The sequence below is a fragment of the Miscanthus floridulus genome, chromosome 9 (genome assembly GCF_019320115.1).
Source record: "Miscanthus floridulus cultivar M001 chromosome 9, ASM1932011v1, whole genome shotgun sequence".
NCBI classification, from domain to species: Eukaryota; Viridiplantae; Streptophyta; class Magnoliopsida; order Poales; family Poaceae; genus Miscanthus; species Miscanthus floridulus.
This window is the reverse complement of record NC_089588.1, coordinates 26,062,125-26,084,255: the sequence shown is the minus strand read 5'-3', so window position 1 is coordinate 26,084,255 and position 22,131 is coordinate 26,062,125. Positions and strand designations below refer to the sequence as shown.

At 49.7% G+C, this 22,131-nt stretch overlaps 2 protein-coding genes across 2 annotated transcripts in view; one reads left to right on the top strand and one right to left on the bottom strand.

Moving 5' to 3' along the window:
* Nucleotides 1-22,131, bottom strand: part of LOC136483557 (putative disease resistance protein RGA4) — a 224,145-nt gene that overhangs the window by 73,510 nt on the left and 128,504 nt on the right. The gene's annotated exons all lie outside the window — the stretch shown is intronic.
* Nucleotides 1,082-3,148, top strand: LOC136479519 (uncharacterized). Its single transcript, XM_066477364.1, has 2 exons — nucleotides 1,082-1,853; nucleotides 3,033-3,148. The coding sequence occupies exons 1-2, from the start codon at nucleotides 1,082-1,084 to the stop codon at nucleotides 3,146-3,148; spliced, it is 888 nt and encodes a 295-aa protein (XP_066333461.1).

Below are 22,131 nucleotides of genomic sequence, written 5' to 3'. Positions count from 1 at the left end.
ACATACATGCACAGGACTCAAACAAAACACAAGTTGGTTCCACTAAGTGAAAAACAGTTTGTAGCAATGGGGTTTTTTTTAGGGGCGGCTGGCATTGGAGCAGCCCCTACAATGACGTGCTCGGGCTCTAGCACAGTAGCCACCCCTACAAATGGCACAGGAGGGGCGGCTGGTAATACAAGACGCCCCTACAAATACGTCGATTTGTAGGGGCAGCTGGTATGTAGATGCGGCTATTACCAGCCGCCCCTGCTGTGTCCATTTGTTGGGGCGGCTGAATCACCAGCCGCCCCTACAAATGTCCGTTGTATATATAGCAGCCACCTTCTTTCACCTCAGGCCACTCTCTCCAACCCGAGCAAAAAAGGTTGGGAGGCCTTGGGCTCCTTCCAAAAATTGCTCTACTAAGGGGGAGGTTTTGATCTCAAATACTTTGATGGAGATGTTGTACAAGGTAAGAAAATGCCATTCCAAGCCTTTATTTGAAGTTTTAATGGTTGGTTAGTGATCGTAATTAAAGTTTTGCTTTTCTCTCTCTTCTATGGTGCTTGAGTTTTGTATGAAGCAAATTAGACTCTAGTTTTGAAGCTATTAGTGTAAATTAGTTAGATAAATGATATTACACCATTTATTAGTCGATCTTGCTTGATTTTAGTTGAGATTACACCCTAGTTTCATATATGTTTCATGTACATGTAGATTTAGATCTAGATCTAGGGTTTGTTTTTTTTTAATTTTAATTTTGTAAATTTATGTTTCATAAAATTGGAATAGGGTTGCATGAAAGGTAGTGGGTAAAATATTAATTGTTGCAAATTGTTGTCTTTAAAATTATTTATTTTAATTAATAAATATATATTTTAATTATTTATTGATAAATAGGCCATTAATTAATTACCCTCTACCATGGTGTGTGTTTGATATGCTTCATGTAATTTTATTTTATATTTATATTTATATATATCTGAAGTATATAGAATTATTGTCAAGTAATTAATTATTAATTTGATTCATTTATATATATATATATCTGAATTAGTAGTCCTTTAATGTATTTTCTTTGGTTGTTGTGTTTTAAAAGATGGAGTACAGGAAGTCTTGGATGTATGGTTCGTCAAGGTTCAAGGCAGGTTTCCGTGAAAAGGTGGACAAATTTATTGAAGCCATACAGAAGCATGCAGCGACATTGACAGAGAATAAGGATATAATTATTTGTCCCTACAAAGATTGCAAGAACCTTATGGCATGGACATATGTGAGTATCATCAGAGAACATTTGATTGTGCGAGGATTTGTTGAGGACTACACAGTGTGGATTCATCGTGGTGAAACAACGGTTGTTGATAATGGCGACGATGATGAAGAAGACGGCGCCGAAACCCTAGAATACCTGTCCCAATACTCAGAAGAGCTTGATGTACAAATGGATCCTGAGTTTGGCAATGAGCAAGGTGGTGATGCTGGTGGTTGGGATGGTAACGACGAAGGTAGTGCCAATAATGATGGGGGAGCACGTGTTGGTGATGAAGATGATTTTGATGATTTGGAGGAAATGATTCTAGTCCTTGGACCAGAGATTTTACTAAAGAGCCCGAAAGGTCTAGAAAATTTGGAAAGGGTGACAAAAGCATCAAAGGAGACTGTGTATAGTGTTGAAAAGGGATGTCCGACACATTGGACATTGCTACGTTTTGTGCTTGAGCTACTCATCCTGAAGGCTAAGTACGGCTGGTCAGACTATAGTTTCAATGATCTATTGCGTCTCCTGTCATGGGTGCTGCCACAACCAAACTCAGTTCTCACCAACACATACCAAGCGAAGAAGGTCATAAGTCCATTGACAATGGGGTTGAAAAAATCCATGCATGCCCCAACCACTGTATCCTTTTTCATGGCAAAACGTTCAAGTCACTAGATAAATGTCCCCGGTGTGGGGCCAGTCGGTACAAGAACAATGACCTTGACGGTGTTGATGAAGCCTCCACGAGGAAAAAGAGGAATAAGAAGGGTACAAAAAAGGTGGTACAAGAATCTCAGCCCTAAGAGGACACTCCATTAGGCAACGATGCAAAGCAGAGAAGAATTCCTGCCTTGGTAATGTGGTACTTGCCAGTGACCGGCCGCTTGAGACGTATCTTCCTAAACCCTAAAGAAGCCGAACTCATGACATGGTGGGATGATGAGCGCATGGTGGATGATGAAAAGATTGCACACCTTGTTGATTGTAGTCAGTGGCAAAGGATCGATGAGAAGCACAAAGAATTCAGCGATGACCCAAGGAATGTACGGTTTGGCTTGAGCACCAATGGAATGAATCCCTTCAATGAGAGGACGAGCGACCACAGCACTTGGCCAGTGATCTTGACCATGTACAACATCCCAACATGGTTGTGTCAGAAGAGAAAGTACCTTCTCCTCACTATTCTTATTTCTGGTCCTAAATAACCAGGCATTGATATAGACGTGTTCCTCGAGCCTTTGATGCCAGAAATGGAGAGGCTATGGAGGCATGGGGAGCCGATGTACAATGCGTTCCGAAAGGAGGACTTCATATGTATCGCAATAATATTTGTTACTACCAATGATTACCCCACACTGTTTGCTTTGTCTGGACAGATCAAAGGGAAGATGGGATGCTTAGTTTGCTTGGATGGTACTAATGGGTGTTCCTGGATGCGTCCAAGAATATAGTTTACCTAAGGAACCGGCGCTTCTTAAAGACAAGTCACAAGTACCATAGCAAATTGTTCTTTAGATTTTATGACAACACCCTAGAGATTGAACCCCCTCCGGAGAGACGTCATAACGGAGAACGGTGAAAAACATACGCGTCGTCTATGGAAAGAAGAATCCAGATGGGACGAACAGAGATAGAAGCATACCTCTTGTCGAAGGCGTACCTTTCAAGAAACAATCGATCTTCTTTCAGTATCTACCTTATTGGCCAGACTTGGAGGTCCCCCATGCCATTGATGCTATGCACGTGCAGAAGAATGTCTTTGAGAGTCTTATTTCTACCTTGATGGACACAGGCAAGTCAAAGGATGGTCTGAAATCATGGAAAGACATGGTGCAGCTAAACGTGATGCCGCAGCTTCACCCAATACCTGAGGCTAATGGAGAATACACTCTGCCCGTAGCTAAGTGACCTACATGAATTTATGGTGGAGACACAAAACCAACTAGAGATGTGTTTACCTCCTACTTTTCTTGATATAATGCCACATCTCATGATTCACATGGTTCATCAGATACAGGCGCTGGGCCCTTGCTACTTGCATGAAATGTGATCCTATGAGCAGTTCATGTCAGTTCTAAGCCGATACGTGCATAATCGAGCATTCCTAGAGGGCTCCATCATAGAGGGTTATAGTACTGAAGAAGTCGTCGAGTACTATCAAGAGTACCTTAAAGTACAGAAAGGGATTGGTAAACCCGATTCTTGTCACAAGGGTAGGCTGACTGGGAAGGGCACTAGTGGTAGAAAAGTGTTCATCGACCATGATTACAAAGAAGTGAGTCGGGCGCATTATAGTGTCTTGCAGAGTACACAACTGATGCAACCGTACATTGATGAACACTTGGCTATCATTATGGCGGAGAGAAATGGTCATTCAGATGATTGGGTCATGAAACAGCACAAGCAACGACTAACTACATGGTTGAAGGACCAAAACATACCACCTGGAGAAACCATAGACTCTATTACCATCAGTAGGTTGGCGGAGGGGCCATCAAGACAAGTGACATCTTGGAAAGCTTATGACATCAATGGGTATATGTACTATACCCACGCAAAGGATAGTAAATATGTGAACCAAAATAGCGGCGTTCGAATAGCTCTCGATGGAGTGGGGCAAAAGATCCAATACTTTGGCATCATTGAAGAGATATGGGAACTTGACTATGGAAGGGATATAACGGTGGCCCTGTTTCGATGCCGCTGGATCAAACAACACCAGCTGAACGTGATCGGATTGAGAGTCCTGGACCTCGAGAATCTAGGCTACCAAGATGACCCTTGGGTGCTTGCTTCATATGTCGCACAAGTTTTCTATATGCCTGACCCACAAAGTAACCTCCCCCGGAAGAAGAAGACAAAGCACGTGGTTGCCTCCGAAAAACATCACATTATCGGAGTTGATGGCGTGGACGATGTTGAAGCTTACAATAACTACGATGAGATGCCGCTATTGATAGACTTTCCTAAGAAGATCAGTGTTGTGGAAAAGAACCTGCCCAAAGACATATTGCCATGGGAACGAAAAGGTATCAAGGGAAAAGTCGTTACAGTGGGCTAGCTAGTTGTTGAACGTGGAGTGTTTGTGTAAGTGTGTGTGTTTGTAAGACTTCATTTATGCATGTGTGTGAGACTATATATTTATGTATGTGTGTGAGACTATATATTTATGTATGTGTGTGAGACTACATTTATACTTGTGTGTGAGACTACCCTTTGCAACATCCAGATAAACCTATTGCAACATCCACTCTATTACTACTTGTCGGGTTCATAAACCCAGGGTCCCTAATGAATCTGCTTCCCAGCAAAAGCTCGGCCCAGCAAATGACGTTGCGAATGACGTGCAGCTCCTAGGCCAGCCCAAAAACCTAATGACATGCTAGAAGGGCGATCCAGTCTCTGACCGGAAGGCCTGGCCAAGGAGGAACGGTGCTCGCTTCCGACTCCGGCCGGCCTCTTCGACCGAAAGGCCTGGCCAAGGAAAGGACGGTGCTCGCTTTTGACTCCAGCCCACCTCTCTGACCAGAAGGCCTGGCCCAGGAGGAATGGCACTCGCTTTTGACTCTGGCCCGCCTCTCCGACCGGAAGGCCTAGCCAAGGAGGAACAACGCCGCTTCCGACTCCGACCCGCGTCTTCAATCGGAAGGCCTGGCCAAACACCGCTTCCGACTCTGACCCGCGTCTCTGACCGGGGATGCACCAAACCTTTGCTTACAGCTCTTCTCTAACTGGCACAGTCGGAGCCGACTGGGACCAACCGACCGGGGACGCCCGCTCGGTGAGGACCCAGGAAATGGGCAGAACAAGTAAGGCAGGGCGCTCAAGTCAACCGCAATACCAAGGACCGTACCCTATACACCTGTAGGATAGTACCGACAGAACATGTCAGAAGGGTGCCCTGCAACCTTCCAGGCATGTCAGAACCCAAGCAGTGTTGTGGGCGCCAATGTTTGCCCTACAGTGTTGTGGGCGCCATCAGTTCCCCTACCAGGCGAACATGGTAACCCCCCCCCCCACATGCCTCTGGGCATCAACAGTGTTGTGGGCGCCGTCATTTGCCATACATGGTGAACACGGTAAAACCTCCCACATGCGTCTGATATCAACAGTGTTGTGGGTGCCTACAATCATCTTGTATCCAACAGCGTGGGCAACAAGACTTTGTAGCATACATACACACACACTCTCTCTCTCTCTTGTAAGGCCATCCCCTTCATCTATAAAAGGGGATGTGCTCTCTCCCAATAAGGAGGATTCAGACGATTCAAACAACCAACGATCGATTCACTCTCTGCTAGCTTTAGACACTCTAAAGCTACACAGAGCACACGCTCAAATACTTAGCGCACGTAGGAGCTCCAGTCACTCTTGGTCCTTTGGTCTGGAGTTCAACCGGACCTCTTGCACCCCCCATCTTTCTCCTTCTCATTTGTAACCCCACTGCAAACTTCGAGCACCTGGGCTCAGGAATAAGTCATCGACCAACTCAAACTGGACGTAGGGCACGTTGCCTCAACCAGTATAAACCCGGTGTCATTGAGCGCTAGGCCACATCCGATCACAACATACGATAAAACTACAAATATTTACTTGTTGGTCACTTTTCGCACCGACAGTTGGCGCCGTCCGTGGGGAAGACGCCGTACGTTCAAGCTTTTGGTCATTGGATGGCCCACTTTTTCGCCATCTTCGCCATGGCGGGCTCAAGCGATACGACTCGCTTCGGTTCGCTGGAGTTTCCCGCACTCCCACCTGTTAGGATGTGCGTACCTCCCATCTTTGAGCCGTCCCAGACCTTTCTCTTTGGGAGCCTGGACTTTGTCGCTGACCAGCTCGGCGTGTTGCGCCTTCAAGAGAAGGCACTTGTTCCGGCACCCGTCGGAGGGGCACCCTCCGTCGGCTCTGGGACTCCCGATGACTTCGACGATGAGGCACCTGCACTTTGCTCCGAGCCCACGCTGGGCTCAAACCTCGCTGTGAGTAACATACATACTATTATTTACTCGCTATTTACTATCTTCCACCGATTCTTCGAAGGGACCCCGCTGTCCCTACCACGACCGCCGTGCGACTGGTTCTCCTATGGCCTCATGTCCCCCGTGGACGGGTATGCATAGGGGCTCTAGAAAATGCTAACGCTGCCCCCTCTCGCATCCGAATTCATGGGGATGGCGGGCTACTCCCCCACCTCTTTTCACGACCTCATGGATGATGATGTTGAGAGCGATGGCTCCAGCATCGGTGATGTCATGGCGCCTAGCCACCCACTGTCCCGAGAGTGCGCTATGGCGGACGCCCCGAGACAGTCATCGGTGGTAGCGGAGTCTCTACAGACCCACACCCCTCTGGACCTTCGCGTGGAGGCCCTCGCATGTGCGTAGGAGCACGACGAGGAGCTACCACAACGGCGGCAGAACCAGCCGCCACCTGCGCCAGCGCGCTCAGTGCAGCACGCTGCGCCGCGCGCGTGTGACCTGGTGAGCAGAGCTCGGGGTCGAGCTCGCTAGGTCCAGCGCAACATCATGGACGGGGGGAACGATCCCCCATAGTTCGCTTGGGTAGGCCAGAACATCGCCGCTATGGCGATGCTTCTGCACGGTGTTCCCGAGCCTATTGACCCCCAGGAGCGGGCGGTCCACCAGAACCTCCGAGCGCTAGTGGAAATCACCGCCATTCAACAGGCGGAGAGCTCCGCATCGTGACACCGACTCGTGGCCTCTCTCCCCACTAGGAGAGCGGGGACGCACTAGACGAATCGCTCCATCCGCTCACCTCTACAGCCACTGAGCGTGGCACAGAAGGCCGTAGCTGCACTGCGGTCTGACCCGGCGCCTGCTCCACACCGACCGCCGGCACGCGAACGGCTCGTTCCGAACCGAGACGCTCCCAGCGTCATCAGCAACCGGCACCAAGCTCGGCATGATGATGATGTCTATCAGGCGGTGGTAAGGGCAGGCGGCACGGGCCCCGACCGGACCGTCGAGGCGAGCGGTGAAACGCACCCCAGACATGGTCACCGGCCAGACGACCAGAGTCCTAGCCCGGATGGCCCGGGACCACGGGCCTTTGGCCGACGCATCCAGAGAGCATCGTTCCCACAGCGCTTTTGACCACCCACCAACATCACCAAAAACACCGGGGAGACGAACCCCGGTATATGGCTCGAAGACTTTCGGCTCGCCTGCCGAGCCAGAGGAGTGGATGATGACCACTTCATCATTCAATACCTCCCCATCTGCGTGGAGGAACATGTTCGTGCATGGCTTGAATTCCTCCCGCACGATAGCATCCGCGACTGGGCGGACCTCAAGAGGATCTTCGTCGGGAATTTCCAGGGGACGTATGTCCACCCTAGGAACTCCTAGGACCTCAAGAGCTGCCAGCGAGTCCCTGTGGGGTTACATCCGCATGTTCTCCAAACAAAGAAACTCCCTCCCTGATGTCGTTGACACGGACATCATCAACGCTTTCCTCTCCGGGACAGCTTGCAAATCCCTAATCCACAAGCTTTGCTGCCTGAAGCCCCGAACCACTTGCGACCTGCTCGACGTCGCCACGAACCATGCCTCCAACGAGGAGGTGGTCAGAGTGGTCTTCAACGGAGGTCGAGACAAGGGCAAGGCCAAGCGTGAGGATCAAGATGAGGGCCCCTCCACATAGAGGGGCAAAAAGAACAAGAAGGATCATCGCTGACTGGCCAACTCCATGTTGGTTGCCGCGGCTGATCGCACGAGCAAGCAGCCCCAGCAGGGCCTACCTGATGACTTCGACAAGCTCATGGAGTGCCCGTGCACCAACCACGCCTACCCCGTCAAGCACCTCTACAAGGACTGCGAGCTCCTCAAGCGCTTCCTGCGATAGGCCGGCAGGCCAAAAGAAGGAAAGGGCAAGGAGGCAGCAGCCAAGAAAGGGGGCGAGGTGGGCAAGGATGGGGGCGGCTTCCCCGATCCTAAGAAATGCATCATGATCTTTGGGGGATCCGATGCCATCTGCTCCAAGCGCCAGCACAAAGTGTGCTACAGAGAGGCCTGTGTCGCTAAGACTGCCGTCCCCTCCTTCCTCACCTGGTCAGAATCTTTGATCACCTTTGATCAGAGGGACCATCCATCCCACGTTGCTAGACCGGGGCACTACCTACTCGTCGTTGACCCCATCGTCCGCAAGAAGCGCCTCACCAAGTTGCTCATGGACAAAGGTAGTGGCCTCAACATCCTCTACGTCGACACCCTCGACCCCATGTGCATCCCCCGATCGAAGCTCCATCCAGCGAGCTCTCCCTTCCATGGTGTGATCCCAAGAGCGCAGGCATACCCGCTCGGCAGATTGACCTACCCGTCACATTTGGCAACCGAGCCAACTTCTGCTCAGAGATCCTCACCTTCGAGGTGGTGGACTTCCCTGGGTCCTACCATGCCATCTTGGGGCGGCCATGTTACGCCAAGTTCATGGTGATCCCCAACTACACCTACCTCAAGCTAAAGATGTTGGGCCCGAACAGTGTCATCATCGTGGGTAGCACCTTTTTGCACGCCTTCACGTGCGACCGTGAGCATTTCGAGCTCGCCACTACCGATGTCAACTCTACCGAGCTCCCTCAGCTCAGAGAATCATTGACCCCAGCAGTCTCAGACTGTAACAAGACAACCTCCTTGACTGCCTTCTGCCCACTCGAGGAAACTAAGATAGTGGGGATCGACGCCACTGACCCTATCAAGATGGTGTAGATCGGGACACAGCTCGCGGCCAAATAGGAATGCGAGCTCATCGACTTCTTACGTGCCAATCGTGACGTCTTCGCATGGAAACCTTTTGACATGCTGGGCATACCGTGGGAGGTCACCGAGCACGCACTGCGCCTCATCCTGAGCTCGAAGCCCACCAAGCAGCGCCTGCGTCGCTTCGATGATGAGAGGCGTAGGGCCATAGGCAAGGAGATCGCCAAATTCCTGGCGGCTGGATTCATCAAGGAGGTATACCACTCTAACTGGCTTGCCAATCCTGTTCTTGTTAAAAAGAAGATCAGGAAATGGAGAATGTGCAAAGATTATACTGGCCTCAACAAGGTGTGTCCGATGGATCATTTTCCTTTGCCGCGCATAGACCAGATAGTCGACTCCACCTCAGGATGCGCGATCCTCTCCTTTCAGGATGCCTACTCAGGCTATCAACAGATTGTGATGAAAGAGTCCGATCAACTCAGAACCTCATTCATCACCCCGTATGGTTCATACTGCTACGTAACCATGCCTTTTGACCTGAAGAACGCTAGCGCCACCTATCAACAGTGCATGCTGCAATGCTTTGCCGATCAAATCAACCTGCTTGACCAACCTGATCAAGTCGACCGACCAAAAGCAACAATCACCATCTATGTTGATGACATAGTCGTCAAAATAGCTCAAGCTTGTGACCTGATCGCTAACTTGACCGCGACATTCATGAACCTCAAGGTTCAACATCAAATTGAATCCCGAAAAATGTGTTTTCAGGGTTTCGAAGGGGAAGCTGCTTGGATACATCATGTCCGAACGTGGCATCGAGGCCAACCCCGAAAAAATCATGACCATCTCCAACATGGGCCCATATGCAACGTCAAGGGCGTACAAAGGCTCACCGGTTGTCTGGCCGCCCTGAGCCGGTTCATCTCCCGGCTAGGCGAGCGAGGAATGCCTCTCTACAAGCTTCTCAAAAAGACGCATGCCTTCATCTAGACTGAGGAAGCATAGTAGGCCTTAGAGAGCCTCAAAGCATCACTGACATCGGCCCCAGTCCTTGTCGCTCCCGAACGGGGGGAACCCCTCCTCTACGTCGCGGCAAGCAACCACATGGTGAGCGCCGCCCTGGTCGTCGAAAGGGAGGAGCTGGGACACCACCTTAAGGTCCAGCGACCCGTATACTTCATTGGGGAGGTACTCACCGACCCCAAGGTTCAGTACCCCCAGGTGCAAAAACTCCTATACGCCGTGCTGATGGCAACTCGGAAGCTCCTGCACTACTTCATCGACCATGAAGTCTCGGTCGTCACTTCATACCCGCTCAGAGACATCAGCAGCAATCGTGACACCGCGGGATGGATCTCCAAGTGGGCACTCGAGCTAATGGGCCATTTCATCAGGTATATCCCCCGTACTGCTATTAAGTCTCAGGCTCTCGTGGATTTTGTCACCGAATGGATGAAGGTCCAGCTACCGACCCTAGACGTCACCTACGAGTACTGGACGATGTACTTCGATAGGTTCGTAATGGCGCCCGGCTTGGGGCTGGGGTGGTTCTGATCTCTCTGGACGGGAGTAGGCTCCACTACGCCATCTGCCTCCATTTCTCGGCCTCAAACAATGTTGCGGAATATGAAGTCCTCATCAACGAACTTCGCATCGCCATCGAGCTCGGCGCTACGTGACTCTACGTTCATGGTGACTCAGAGTTGGTCATTGACCAAGTCATGAAGGAGTCCTCCTGCAAAAGCCCCATCATGGCAGCATACTGCCAGGAGCTGCGCAAGCTTGAGGACAAATTCCCGGGGATCGAGCTACATCATGTCCCCCGAAAGGACAATAACGCCACTGATTTTCTCGTGAAATCGGCTGCCAGGCAGATTCCGTCTCTGGACGGGGTCTTCGTCAACGACCTCCACGAGCTATCCGCCCGCATCCAGGAAGGACTGATCTGGACACACCCTAATGCCGACCGGTGCTCGAGGGCTTTGACCCCAGTGCCTCCATAACGACGTCGCCCGCCAACGTCACCATGGTGGCACTCGATCAAACCAACTGACGAGTGCCGCTACTCGCCTACCTCCTCGAGGAGGTTCTCACGCTCGAGAGGACTGAAGCACGACGGATCGCTCGACGCACCAAGACCTTCGTTGCGCTCGGTGATGAACTTTACAAATGAAGTCCATCGGGGGTACTCATGAAGTGCATCCCTACCAACCAAGGGAAGCAGCTCCTACTTGGGGTCCATGACGGAATCTACGGACATCACATGGCCCCGAGGTCGCTGGTCAAAAAAGCCTTTTGGCAAGGTTTTTACTGGCCCATCGCACTACGAGATGCAGAGGAGGTTGTCCGCAGGTGTGAGGGATGCTAATTCTATGCACAACAAACTCATTTGCCGGTGCAGGAGCTTCAAACCATCCCCATCACCTGGCTGTTCACGGTCTGGGGCCTCGACAAGGTAGGGCTCCTCAAAAAGGGCCCGGGCGGCTTCACTCACCTGCTCATAGCGGTCGACAAATTCACCAAGTGGATAGAGGCGAAGCCTATCACCAACATCAGCTCGGAAGAGGCAGTCGAATTCTTCCTCGACATCATCTACTGGTTCGGCATTCCTAACTGTATCATCACTGCCCACGGAACTAACTTCACCAGGAAGAAGTTCCCGGACTTCAGTGAAGGATACAGCATCAGGATCGACTGGGCCTCGATCGGACATCCACGTACTAACGGTCAAGTCGAGCGTGCCAATGGCATGCTCCTCCAAGGACTTAAGCCACGCATCTTGGACTGACTCAACAAGTATGCCGGGCGATGGGGTGCAGAGGTCCCAGCGATCCTGTAGAGCCTAAGAATGACCCCAAACCGATCCACATGGTTCACACCCTTCTTCCTGGCCTACGGAGCTGAAGCAGTGCTGACCTCTGACATCGACCACGGTGCCCCAAGAGTGAAGGCCTTCGACCATGACCGAGCCACAGAGGCTGAACAAGATGCAGTCGACCTGCTCGAGGAGGCCCGCGAGACAACCGTCATCTGCTTCGCTCGCTACCAGTAGACTCTCCGCAGGTACCACAAGAGGAAAATCAGAGGAAGGATCCTCGAGGTCGGAGACCTCGTGCTTCGAAGGACCCAATCGACCAAGGAGAGGCACAAACTCTCTCCACCATGGGAAGGACCCTATACGGTGACCGAAGTGATCTGACCGGGCGCCTACCGGCTGAAGGACGATAACAGTGACGTTCTCACCAACACTTGGAACATCGAACAGTTACGTTGTTTCTTCCCTTAAAAATTCGGTCTTACCATTTTCTTTCATTCAACTTTCGCTCCTAAAAAGCACCCCAGCCCAAACACTTTCGGCCCGAGTTGCTCGGGGGCTCCACGGGGGTGCGATACCACCTCTCTTTTTTTTACTATCTTATGGTAAATACATTTTTACCCGAACGAAAGGGTAGTCCGTTCCTTTAATTACCTTACATAACTTTGCTTTAGACATTCTGACCGATCGCACCCCGCCTGTACCTATGGTTACGAGCAGCTAAGCCTCATGGGCCACGCCTAGGCTCTTAAGGTTGCAGCCTACGGGATGAATGGGTAGGTGTGAAAAAGAAAGAATAAAAACAGAGCTATGCTAGGGTAAAAACAAGGAATGGATGGGACAAGACTTCCCCGAACGAAGCGATTCATCACAAAAACAAAGTTGTTGTATTCATGGATACACAAAAACATTCACACGGGGGATTCCCCATGAACTTATGCTTTACATATGCTAAGTACTTCTACTCTAAATTTTACTACGGCTGCCCGACAGCATCGGCTGACGGCGCGACCGGCGAAGGTAGGGGCTGCTCGCTCTCCGGCATGGCGACACTAGGCTCGGTCGGAGGCGGGGCAATGTTTGCCTCCGATCCAGGCTCTGCTCCATCCATAGACTGGGCGACATCCTCCTAGCATGCACCTTCGGCCGCATTCGCACGATGAGCATCCATCACCCACTACGCAGAGACTTGCTCAACCACCAACTATGCGAGTGGCAGCAACCTCTCCCCGAGTGCATGGATGTCCTCCATGCTCTAGCCATCGGCATACCCACTGTAGATGGTGGCGAAGTCTAGGTCTGGGTGGTGGGTTACCACCGAAGTCAGCACCCCAAATGTTTCGTAGAACATCCCGTCGGAGATGAGGGCCCAAACCTCATCTAGGACCTCCGCCAGTCGGATGGCGGGCGTGCTGGTGCTTGGCACTAACCCAAAGACCTCCGAGACGATGACCTGGGTCGTGCGCTGGCGCCGGCCCCGAAGATGCGTGGGTACAAGGCCGCTCCTCCAACAACCTGGCCTGCCCCACCGCACACGGAGCAGGTGGGGAGAAGGCCGACGACACCTCCGAATGGCGTGGCGACCGTATCCGCTTCGTCTCTGGCTCGCCGACGGCGTCCGAGCTTGCGGCATGCTTCCTTGGCACTGGAACATCGCCACGCCTCTCTGTATCCCGCCTACCACTGGCGGATGTGGCCGCAAGCTCACGGTGCTCCACCGTGGTCACGATGACCTCCCATCCTCCCTCATCCTTGAAGGAAATCATGTCGTCACCCATCTCCGTGGGTTCCTCCAACTCGAGCTCCGCCTCAACATCGCTCCTATTCTGCCCGACCCGCATGCGTCGGGCGATATCCTTCTCCATCTGGTGCCTCCTCCGAGCCTTCTCAGCTCTCTTCTTCTTCTTGGCATCCTTCGCCTCCTTTAGGGCGGCTTGCCAAGCCACGCCCTCCAGCCCCTTCGGAAGATGCGGCTGGGACTTGTAACGTTCGAGTCCCTACGAAACGGATGACTCGAAGTCAAGATTACAGGAGAGCAGGATCAAAAGGGACACAAAATAAGGAGAGGAGAATGAACTAGATTGGATAGCTTTGAGGCGTGAAGAGGTCTGGGCTTTCTGTCAAGGAACTCTTTGGGCCTCAGTCATAGCACCCGGTCCATTTGGCTCTAGACTTCGTCCTTCGCCAACTCCTTCGGCGACACACAGTCGGGGTCTGTTGGGCCAGTGTACATCCACATCGGCCATGTTCTTTCCGCTAGCGGGGTGACCCGATGGTGGAAGAAGGTGTGGAACACCCACACCCCATCGAGGTCGTGCTTCACCAGCTTCTGGAGCTCCACCTCAATGATCTCCAGCTAGTTCTGCGGGCTGGGGGGCCCACGACCAGCTATCCTGCCTCTCCGACTTCTACTGGTGAACAACGGGAATGGTGCCTCCATCGGGTTCCTAATGTAGAACCACTCCCCGTGCCACCCCTGGTTGGAGTCGCGGGGGGAGTACACAGGGTAGGCGCCCAACGAACTTGGCTTCTTCTGCAGCGTGAAGCCCCCCACTGGCGTGATCCTAGGCGGGTCCCCGTTCAACAAGGCTCGCCCGGAGAAGAGACGCCGGAAGAAGTCCACGTGCGGCTCCATCCTGAGAAAGGCCTCGCAGACGGTGATGGAGCCGGCGATATGTAGCACCCCAGTTGGATTGAGGTGCTGCAGCTCTAAGCCCCACTCATTGAGGAGCCCACGCAGAAACCAATGCATGGGGTATCCTAGCCTGTGCTCGTGGAAGGCGAGGAAGGAGATGACCTCGCCGGCCCAAGGTCGCAAAAAAGCCTCCCCTACGGGAGCCCTCCAGTGCACCACCTCCTTCGGCGGCGGCACCCCCTTCTCAACGAAGGCAGCCAACACCGACTGACTCACACAGGATGACCTCCAGCTCGACATTGCGCTCTAGATTCACGAAAGGATCTGTGAGTTTCTCCTCTCCCTCGCTTTCCCCTTTTTTCTCCTAGGAACTACCGTGACACACAAATGCTATTGGTGAGAAGGAAGAAGGAGGAGAGGCGGTAGATGGGGAATAGGTGAAGGAACAAGGCAAAAGCCCTCTCCCTTCCCCTATTTAAAGAGGAGGCACAATAGTTGGGGAAAGGTGAAGGATTGGGGCGAAAAACCCTCTCCCTTCCCCAATTCAATGCGGATGGGATGCGGCAGGACGTGTCCTGACCGATGGGATGCTTCCTGCCCGACGAGATGGTGCCTAGTTAGACAAGACGTGGCCTGGGCATGGCACACCACTACTACACGCTGGGCGTGGGAAACAAGATGCAACCGCACGCAGGCAGCCCTCCGCCTTCCTAGGCAAGATTAGGAAGGGCCCAACAATGGGATCTTCGCCCAGGAGAGACCAACAGGCTTCCGGAGTCGATCAAACGGCTCAGGTGAACGTCGAGAGATAGGTAAGGAGCAGAGGGACGCCCCATGTGGGCCACGCTGACTCCATCATGAATGACGAGCATGGGTCCCGATTAGACATATCCGATAAAAACTACTCAAACCCGTCACTCAAGTCATCAAGGTAACCTTACCAAAACCTTCTATTTCATTTATTTACATGGTCATTCATTCATCATTTCTCATACACGCATTCACATATTCATCCATGCATGCATTCATTCATTCATCCCATGCATCCAAAGCATCGCATATGCAGATGATGCATCATAACGCTTCATGTTGTGTCACAAAGCGGTAGTTGCCTCATTCAACATGAGCAACGACCAACCGGGGTTCGAAGGCCGGCCCACGAAGGGCTCGAGGCCGCCTCGTGTCAAACAGAGCTAGGGGAGAAAACATAGATGAGCCCCAGCAGCCCTCGCCCAGCCTGCTCTGAATCAGATAGGGTCATCTCAACCTTCTCGTTCGATCCTAACCGCGAGCCATGCCCACAGAATCTCCATCGAGGGGAGGCCAGCGGGCCACCTGGGTCGGTCTCTGGAACGACCCAGGCATCTGTCGGGACGTGGATTAAGGAGTAGTGGAATGCCACATGAGGGCTGTGCTGACCCCGTCACAAATGACGAACTCGGATTTCACTCGAACGTACCTGTTAGCGAGCTCACCGAGCGCGTCACTCGAGCCATCGAGGCAAGCGACGTTAGCTCAGCCCCTCCGGTTGCGGAAACCGCGAACGGGGTAACGCATGAAACTCAACCGACCCCTACCAAGCCCAACGGGGCTCAGGGGCTCAAGACACTCTGACTCGCCAGATCCCTTGGCTTGCTCGACGCCTAGATCCGCGACTCCGACTCGCCCGATCCCTCAGCTCGCCTGACGCCTGGATCCGTGACTCCGACTCGCCCGACGCCTGGATCCGCGACTCTGACTCGCCCGATCCCTTGGCTGTCCCTTGGCTGTGGCCTGATGCCTGGATCCGTGACTCTAACTCGCCCAATCCCTTGGCTGCGCCCGACGCCTGGGTCCACAAGTTCGTCTTGCCCGATCCCCTCGGCTGTCCATCGGCACACCCGACGACTTGGTTGACGACTCTGTCTCGCCCAAGGTGCACACACACACGCCTATAGATAAAACCCGCCAGGCGATTCTACCTAAATCACCCAGGGGCTCGGGGGCTACACCCACGGGTGCGCTCGCGTGCACCCACTGTCAAAACAAAAAAAATTCTCCCACTGGCAAAACAAAAAACCCCCTAGATGATTCTACTCAAATCGCCCAGGGGCTCGGGGGCTACACCCGTGGGTGCGCTCGTGCGCACCCACCGACAAGACAAAAAATCCCCCAGATGATTCTACCCGAATCGCCCAGGGGCTCGGGGGCTCATGTCGGGCTCATAAACCCGGGGTCCCTAATGGATCTGCTTCCTAGCAAAACCTCGGCCCAGCAGACGATGTTGTGAATGACGCGCACCTCCTGGGCTGGCCCAAAAACCTAATGACAGGCCAGAACGGCGATCCAGTCTCCGACCGGAAGGCCTGGCCAAGGAGGAACGGCGCTCGCTTTCGACTCCAGCCCGCCTCTCCGACCGAAAGGCCTGGCCAAGGAAAGGACGGCGCTCGCTTCTGACTCCGGCCAGCCTCTCCGATCGGAAGGCCTGGCCTAGGAGGAATGGCGCTCGCTTCCAACTCTAGCCCACCTCTCCTACCGTAAGGCCTGGCCAAACAACGCCGCTTCCAACTTCGACCCGCGTCTCCGACCAGAAGGCCTGGCCAAACACCGCTTCCGACTCCGACCTGCGTCTCCGACCGGGGATGCACCGAACCTCTGCTTACAGCTCTTCTCCGACTGGCGCAGTCGTAGCCGACTGGGACCAACCGACCGGGGACGCCTGCTTGGTGAGGACCTAGGAAACGAGCAGAACAAGTAAGGTAGGGCGCTCAAGTCAACCGCAATACCAAGGACCGTACCCTGTACACCTGCAGGACAGTACTGACAGAACATGTCAGAAGGGTGCCCTGCAACCTTCCAGGCATGTCAGAACCCAAGCAGTGTTGTGGGCGCCGACGTTTAACCTACAGTGTTGTGGGTGCCATCAATTCCCCTACCAGGCGAACACGGTAAAACCTCCCCACATGCCTCTAGGCATCAACAGTGTTGTGGGCGCCGTCATTTGCCATACATGGTGAACACGGTAAAACCTGCCACATGCGTCTGACATCAACAGCGTTGTGGGCGCCTACATTCATCTTTTACCCGACGACGTGGGCAACAAGACTTAGTAGCACATGTACACACACTCTCTCTCTCTCTGGTAAGGTCATCCCCTTCATCTATAAAAGGGGATGCACTCTCTCCCAATAAGGAGGATTTAGACGATTCGAACAACCAACGATCGATTCACTCTCTGATAGCTTTAGACACTCTAAAGCTACACAGAGCACTCTCTCCCAATAAGGAGCTCCCGTCACTCTCGGCTCTTCGGTCTGGAGTCCGACCGGACCTCTTGCACCCCCCATCTTTCTCCTTCTTGTTTGTAACCCCACTGTAAACTTCGAGCACCTAGGCTCAGGAATAAAGTCACCGACCGACTCAAACTGGACATAGGGCACGTTGCCTGAACCAGTATATACCCTGTGTCATTGAGTGCTAGGCCACATCCGATCACAACGTACGGTAAAACTACAAATATTTACTTGTTGGTCACCTTTCGCACCGACACTACTAAAACAGCTGTAACACGCAGACACTTGAAACATGCACTTATTACTACTTGTTCGGACAACTATTCAAACACATAAAACAAGCACTTAACACTTTATGAAATAAAGAAATGATCAAAATAAAAGTTGGAGATCTTGACGAGTTATACAACTTTTATATTCATCACCTTTACAGCTAAAATCATTTAGTGATTGAAAATCAAGTTTGAAGTTGTCATTTTCTGAAATTCAAAATTTGAATTGTCCAAAATTAGTGACAAAGATAGATGACCAGATTAAAATAATAGAGCATGATTTTAGAAAATTTTAGGAAAAAAACCATCACATTTGGAGTTAGTATGAGGGAGAAAAACTAGTTATAAGTTTCAGCCATAGATTAAAAAGAGAAATTACACTTGTTCATCATTGATCAATATGAACATTTGTAATTTTTCTTTTTAATCTCTGGGTAACATTTGTAACTAGTCTTTCTCCCTCATACTAACTCCAAATGTGATGATTTTTTTCCAAAATTTTTCTAAAATCATGCCCTATCAAGTTACTGTGTTGATTTGGTCATTCTTTTCGTTTGACAAAGTTTGAGCAATTCAAATTTTCAAATTTAAAAAATGACAAGTTCTAACAAGATTTTAAAATACCAAATGATTTCAGCTGAAAAAGTGATGAATACCAAAGATGTATAACTCATCAAGATCTACAACTTTTATTTTGGTTATTTCTTCATCTGACAAAGTGATAGTAAACATTGTTCACAAATCAACATGTCTCTCACATAGTTCAGGAAACTATGAGTGATATGTGAATTTATGAACAATGTTTACTAATACTTTGTCAAATGAAGAAGTGACCCAAATAAAAGTTGTATATAGTGACGAGTTCAATAACTTTGATGTTCACGACTTTTGTAGTTGAAATCATTTAAGTTTTCAAAATCTTGTTTGAAGTCGCCATTTATTGAAATTCAAAATTTGAACAGTCCAAATTTTGTCAAATGAAAAGATGACCAAAATAAAAGTTGTAGATAGTGATGTGTTCAACAACTTTTATGTTCATGACTTTCTTATTTGAAATCATTATGGTTTCAAAATCTTATTTGAAGTTGACATTTATTGAAATTCAAAATTTGAACTGTTCAAATTTGGTCAAATGAAAAGATGACCAAAATATAAGTTGTACATCTTGATGAGTTCTACAACTTTGATATTTACAAAATTTTCATTTGAGATCATTTAGTGGAGTTGAAATTGTTTTAGTTGTTTTAAATTTCAAATTTTTAATTTTTAAAATATTCTTCTTGTAAAGAACAAAATATAGAATTATATATTTTCTATATCAAAAAAATGTATATATAGATACATTTATATATATAGAATAATCATAAAGCAAATATATACAGTTATATTTAAAGAAAAATGAATATATATAACAAGTAATAAAAATAAATTGAAAAATATTTGTAGGGGCGGCTCACTCACCAGCTGCCCCTACAAATAGTCCCCAGTATAAATATAGGTCGCGCTTGGAGGCCAAAATTTGGTTAACTCTCGGCGCTCTTCTTCCTTACGGACGCCGTCAGGCTGTCGAATATTCCCCCTATCTCCGCCACTGTCTCTGTGCCCTAGCGCCGCTTCCTCTCACCTCCGCCATCCTCCTGTGACCGCCTCCGTCGCCCGCCACGCTTCCTCCCCCAAACGCCGCCTTTCCCTAGGCCGGCCTCCACGGCTCGGGTTTGCGCCAGAGCTCACACAGCCGTGTGGCTGCTGTCGCCCTGTCCATTTTGGACCTCGACCTCCGTCCTCACCGGCAGCGCGTCCTCTCCGACCTCACCGGCCCTTGCGCGCCTGGCCGTGTGCTCTGGTAGTCGTCCCCACCACCGGCGGCGCCTCCTCTCCGACCTCTCCTCTGGCTGCCGGCCCCCACGCATCGCCGCCGTCTTCTGCAGGTAAGCCCAACCCCTTCTCCTCCATTCCCCAACCCCTTCTCCTCCATTCCCCGGCCCTACATTTCTCAATTGTGTGCTGTACAGAGATAAAAGATAGAATATTTTGAATTCTTGCTGTGCTTGCTGATGCTAATTGTGTGGTATGCTTTTGGATGACTTGCTGCTACTTATGCACCTATGCCTGCATGTGCTATTTATCTACATGTGGATAAAACACTTAAAACAAAGAAAGCTACGTTTAATATTCAGGAATGCGCCATGAATAATATTTGCTTGGACTGTTTTTTATTGATTTATTGCTATTGTGGCTGGAAAAGGTACCCTAGATAACTTTATAATGTCATGGTCTAACTGAAGCATGTACTATGAATGTGAAATGGGAAAGTACAGTGCCATGTTACCTCACTGAACTATTGCTATCACATTGGGGTAGCTGAGCTACTGCTTTCCTTGAGATCTCACATCCAAAGACCAAATTGTCCATAGAGATACAGCAGCTGTTAGTGTTACGGTACTGATCATGATAAGCTGAGCCAAAGCCAATACAGTAAGTAGCATGCGTCCAGGAAAGAAGATGCAGAGATACACAAGACAAGAATAGATGCCTAATCACCCTTATTTTAGCAACTGCAAGAATGATGGGACATTGTGTTGGGCTACAAAATATGCACTAGGACTGTCATTGTCTGGAGTATCACACTTTGAGGCATCCAAAATGTTGTGGGATTAGTGAAAAAAAAGTTTGTCCCCCTGGTTTTAGCTTTGGTGCACAGGCTGTTTTTATTTATTTTCGTCTCGACACACAGATGAACTCTTGGGTAGAACAAAGTTTTCTTTGACATATTGCTGTTTGTTTTCTTGGAAGCACTAAGGGCACTCGTGTTAGTATTGTAGTTTTTTTATACCCTTTTAGCATGTCTGCTACTAAATTTTCAATGAAGGAATTTGGGAGTCGTTGTGATGCAGAAAATATGTAAATTGAGTAGGTTACAACCAAATTAGAATAAATATGTGCTAAAATTGATGTGTTCTGTAGAAAATTTTGTGGTGAGAAAAATATAAACTAAAAATTTTGTACTTGCATGGTTTCATCTCTCTTTGGCACTTTATCGCTTGGAAATTCAAAGTAAAACAATATTTTTTAAACAATAGGATATTTTAGAGCTTAATATCTTTTATATTTGACTTCTGGATGACATGTACTAATTGTAGGGAACATCTAATGGAATGATGTTACAACATCAATATAACATTCTTATTTTATATTGTTAATAGTATCGACACTCGGAAACCAATTTTCATTGTTTTTTTTCTTCCTGTAAATTAAAGGGAAAGCAAATTAAAGGCTCATCAATGGATTGTTATATATTTGTGCTTTCAGTGTTCAATGTTCATAAGCATGTATTATGAGGGAACTGCAACTGCAACTGTAAATTTGAAATGTCGTTTTCTGTGCATTCTACTACACTGCTGCTTTTGTTTATACTACTACACTGCTGCTTTTTTGGCCTACTTGTACTAGTTTGTTATATGGCCAGTAATATATATGGTCACTAGTTCATCGATTTTCTGCTAATAATGAGACCAAAGCTGTTGTTTTTTGGCAATCAGTAGCTGATTTGTTTGGCCTAGTCCTACTACTTCTACTACTCTTCTCCTCTCCTCTCCTACTACTTCTATGTTTGCCAGCAGTTGCTCTTTTTTTGGGTAGGCAGCATTTTGACTATTTTTGCCCAACTCTCCTCTCCTCTCTTTGGCCAATGATGAAATTGCCCAACTCCAGAAATTATCTTTGATATAAAGAGGTGATGATTAAGAATTTGTTAGGAACTTGGCATCATTACCAGCGCCCCTACATTACCTTCTCCTCTCTTCTCTGATATGATGCCTTGATGCTCCAAGTTCATGATCAAATGATGATTGACATGTTTTTGAGGCCTCTACTACTGCTACTACTCGTTTTTTTGATATATTGTTGTTTTATAGGACTACTTTGGTTTATAGACCTTTTTGATTTCTTATACCTTCTCGCGTACCTAAAGCACACTTTCTTGCATCTATTAGAACAAAGCGCGAAATAATGTCGCGGACACCAGACAGTGCAGCCCGATGCCCCCAAGCATGATGAGCAGCCAACCTATGAGGAGCAAGCACTAGAGGACCAGCTTACTCAGGAGCAGTTCGATAACGAGTTAGAAAAGGATCTAGAAGTGATGCTTACTCAGGAGCAGTATGACGAGGAGGA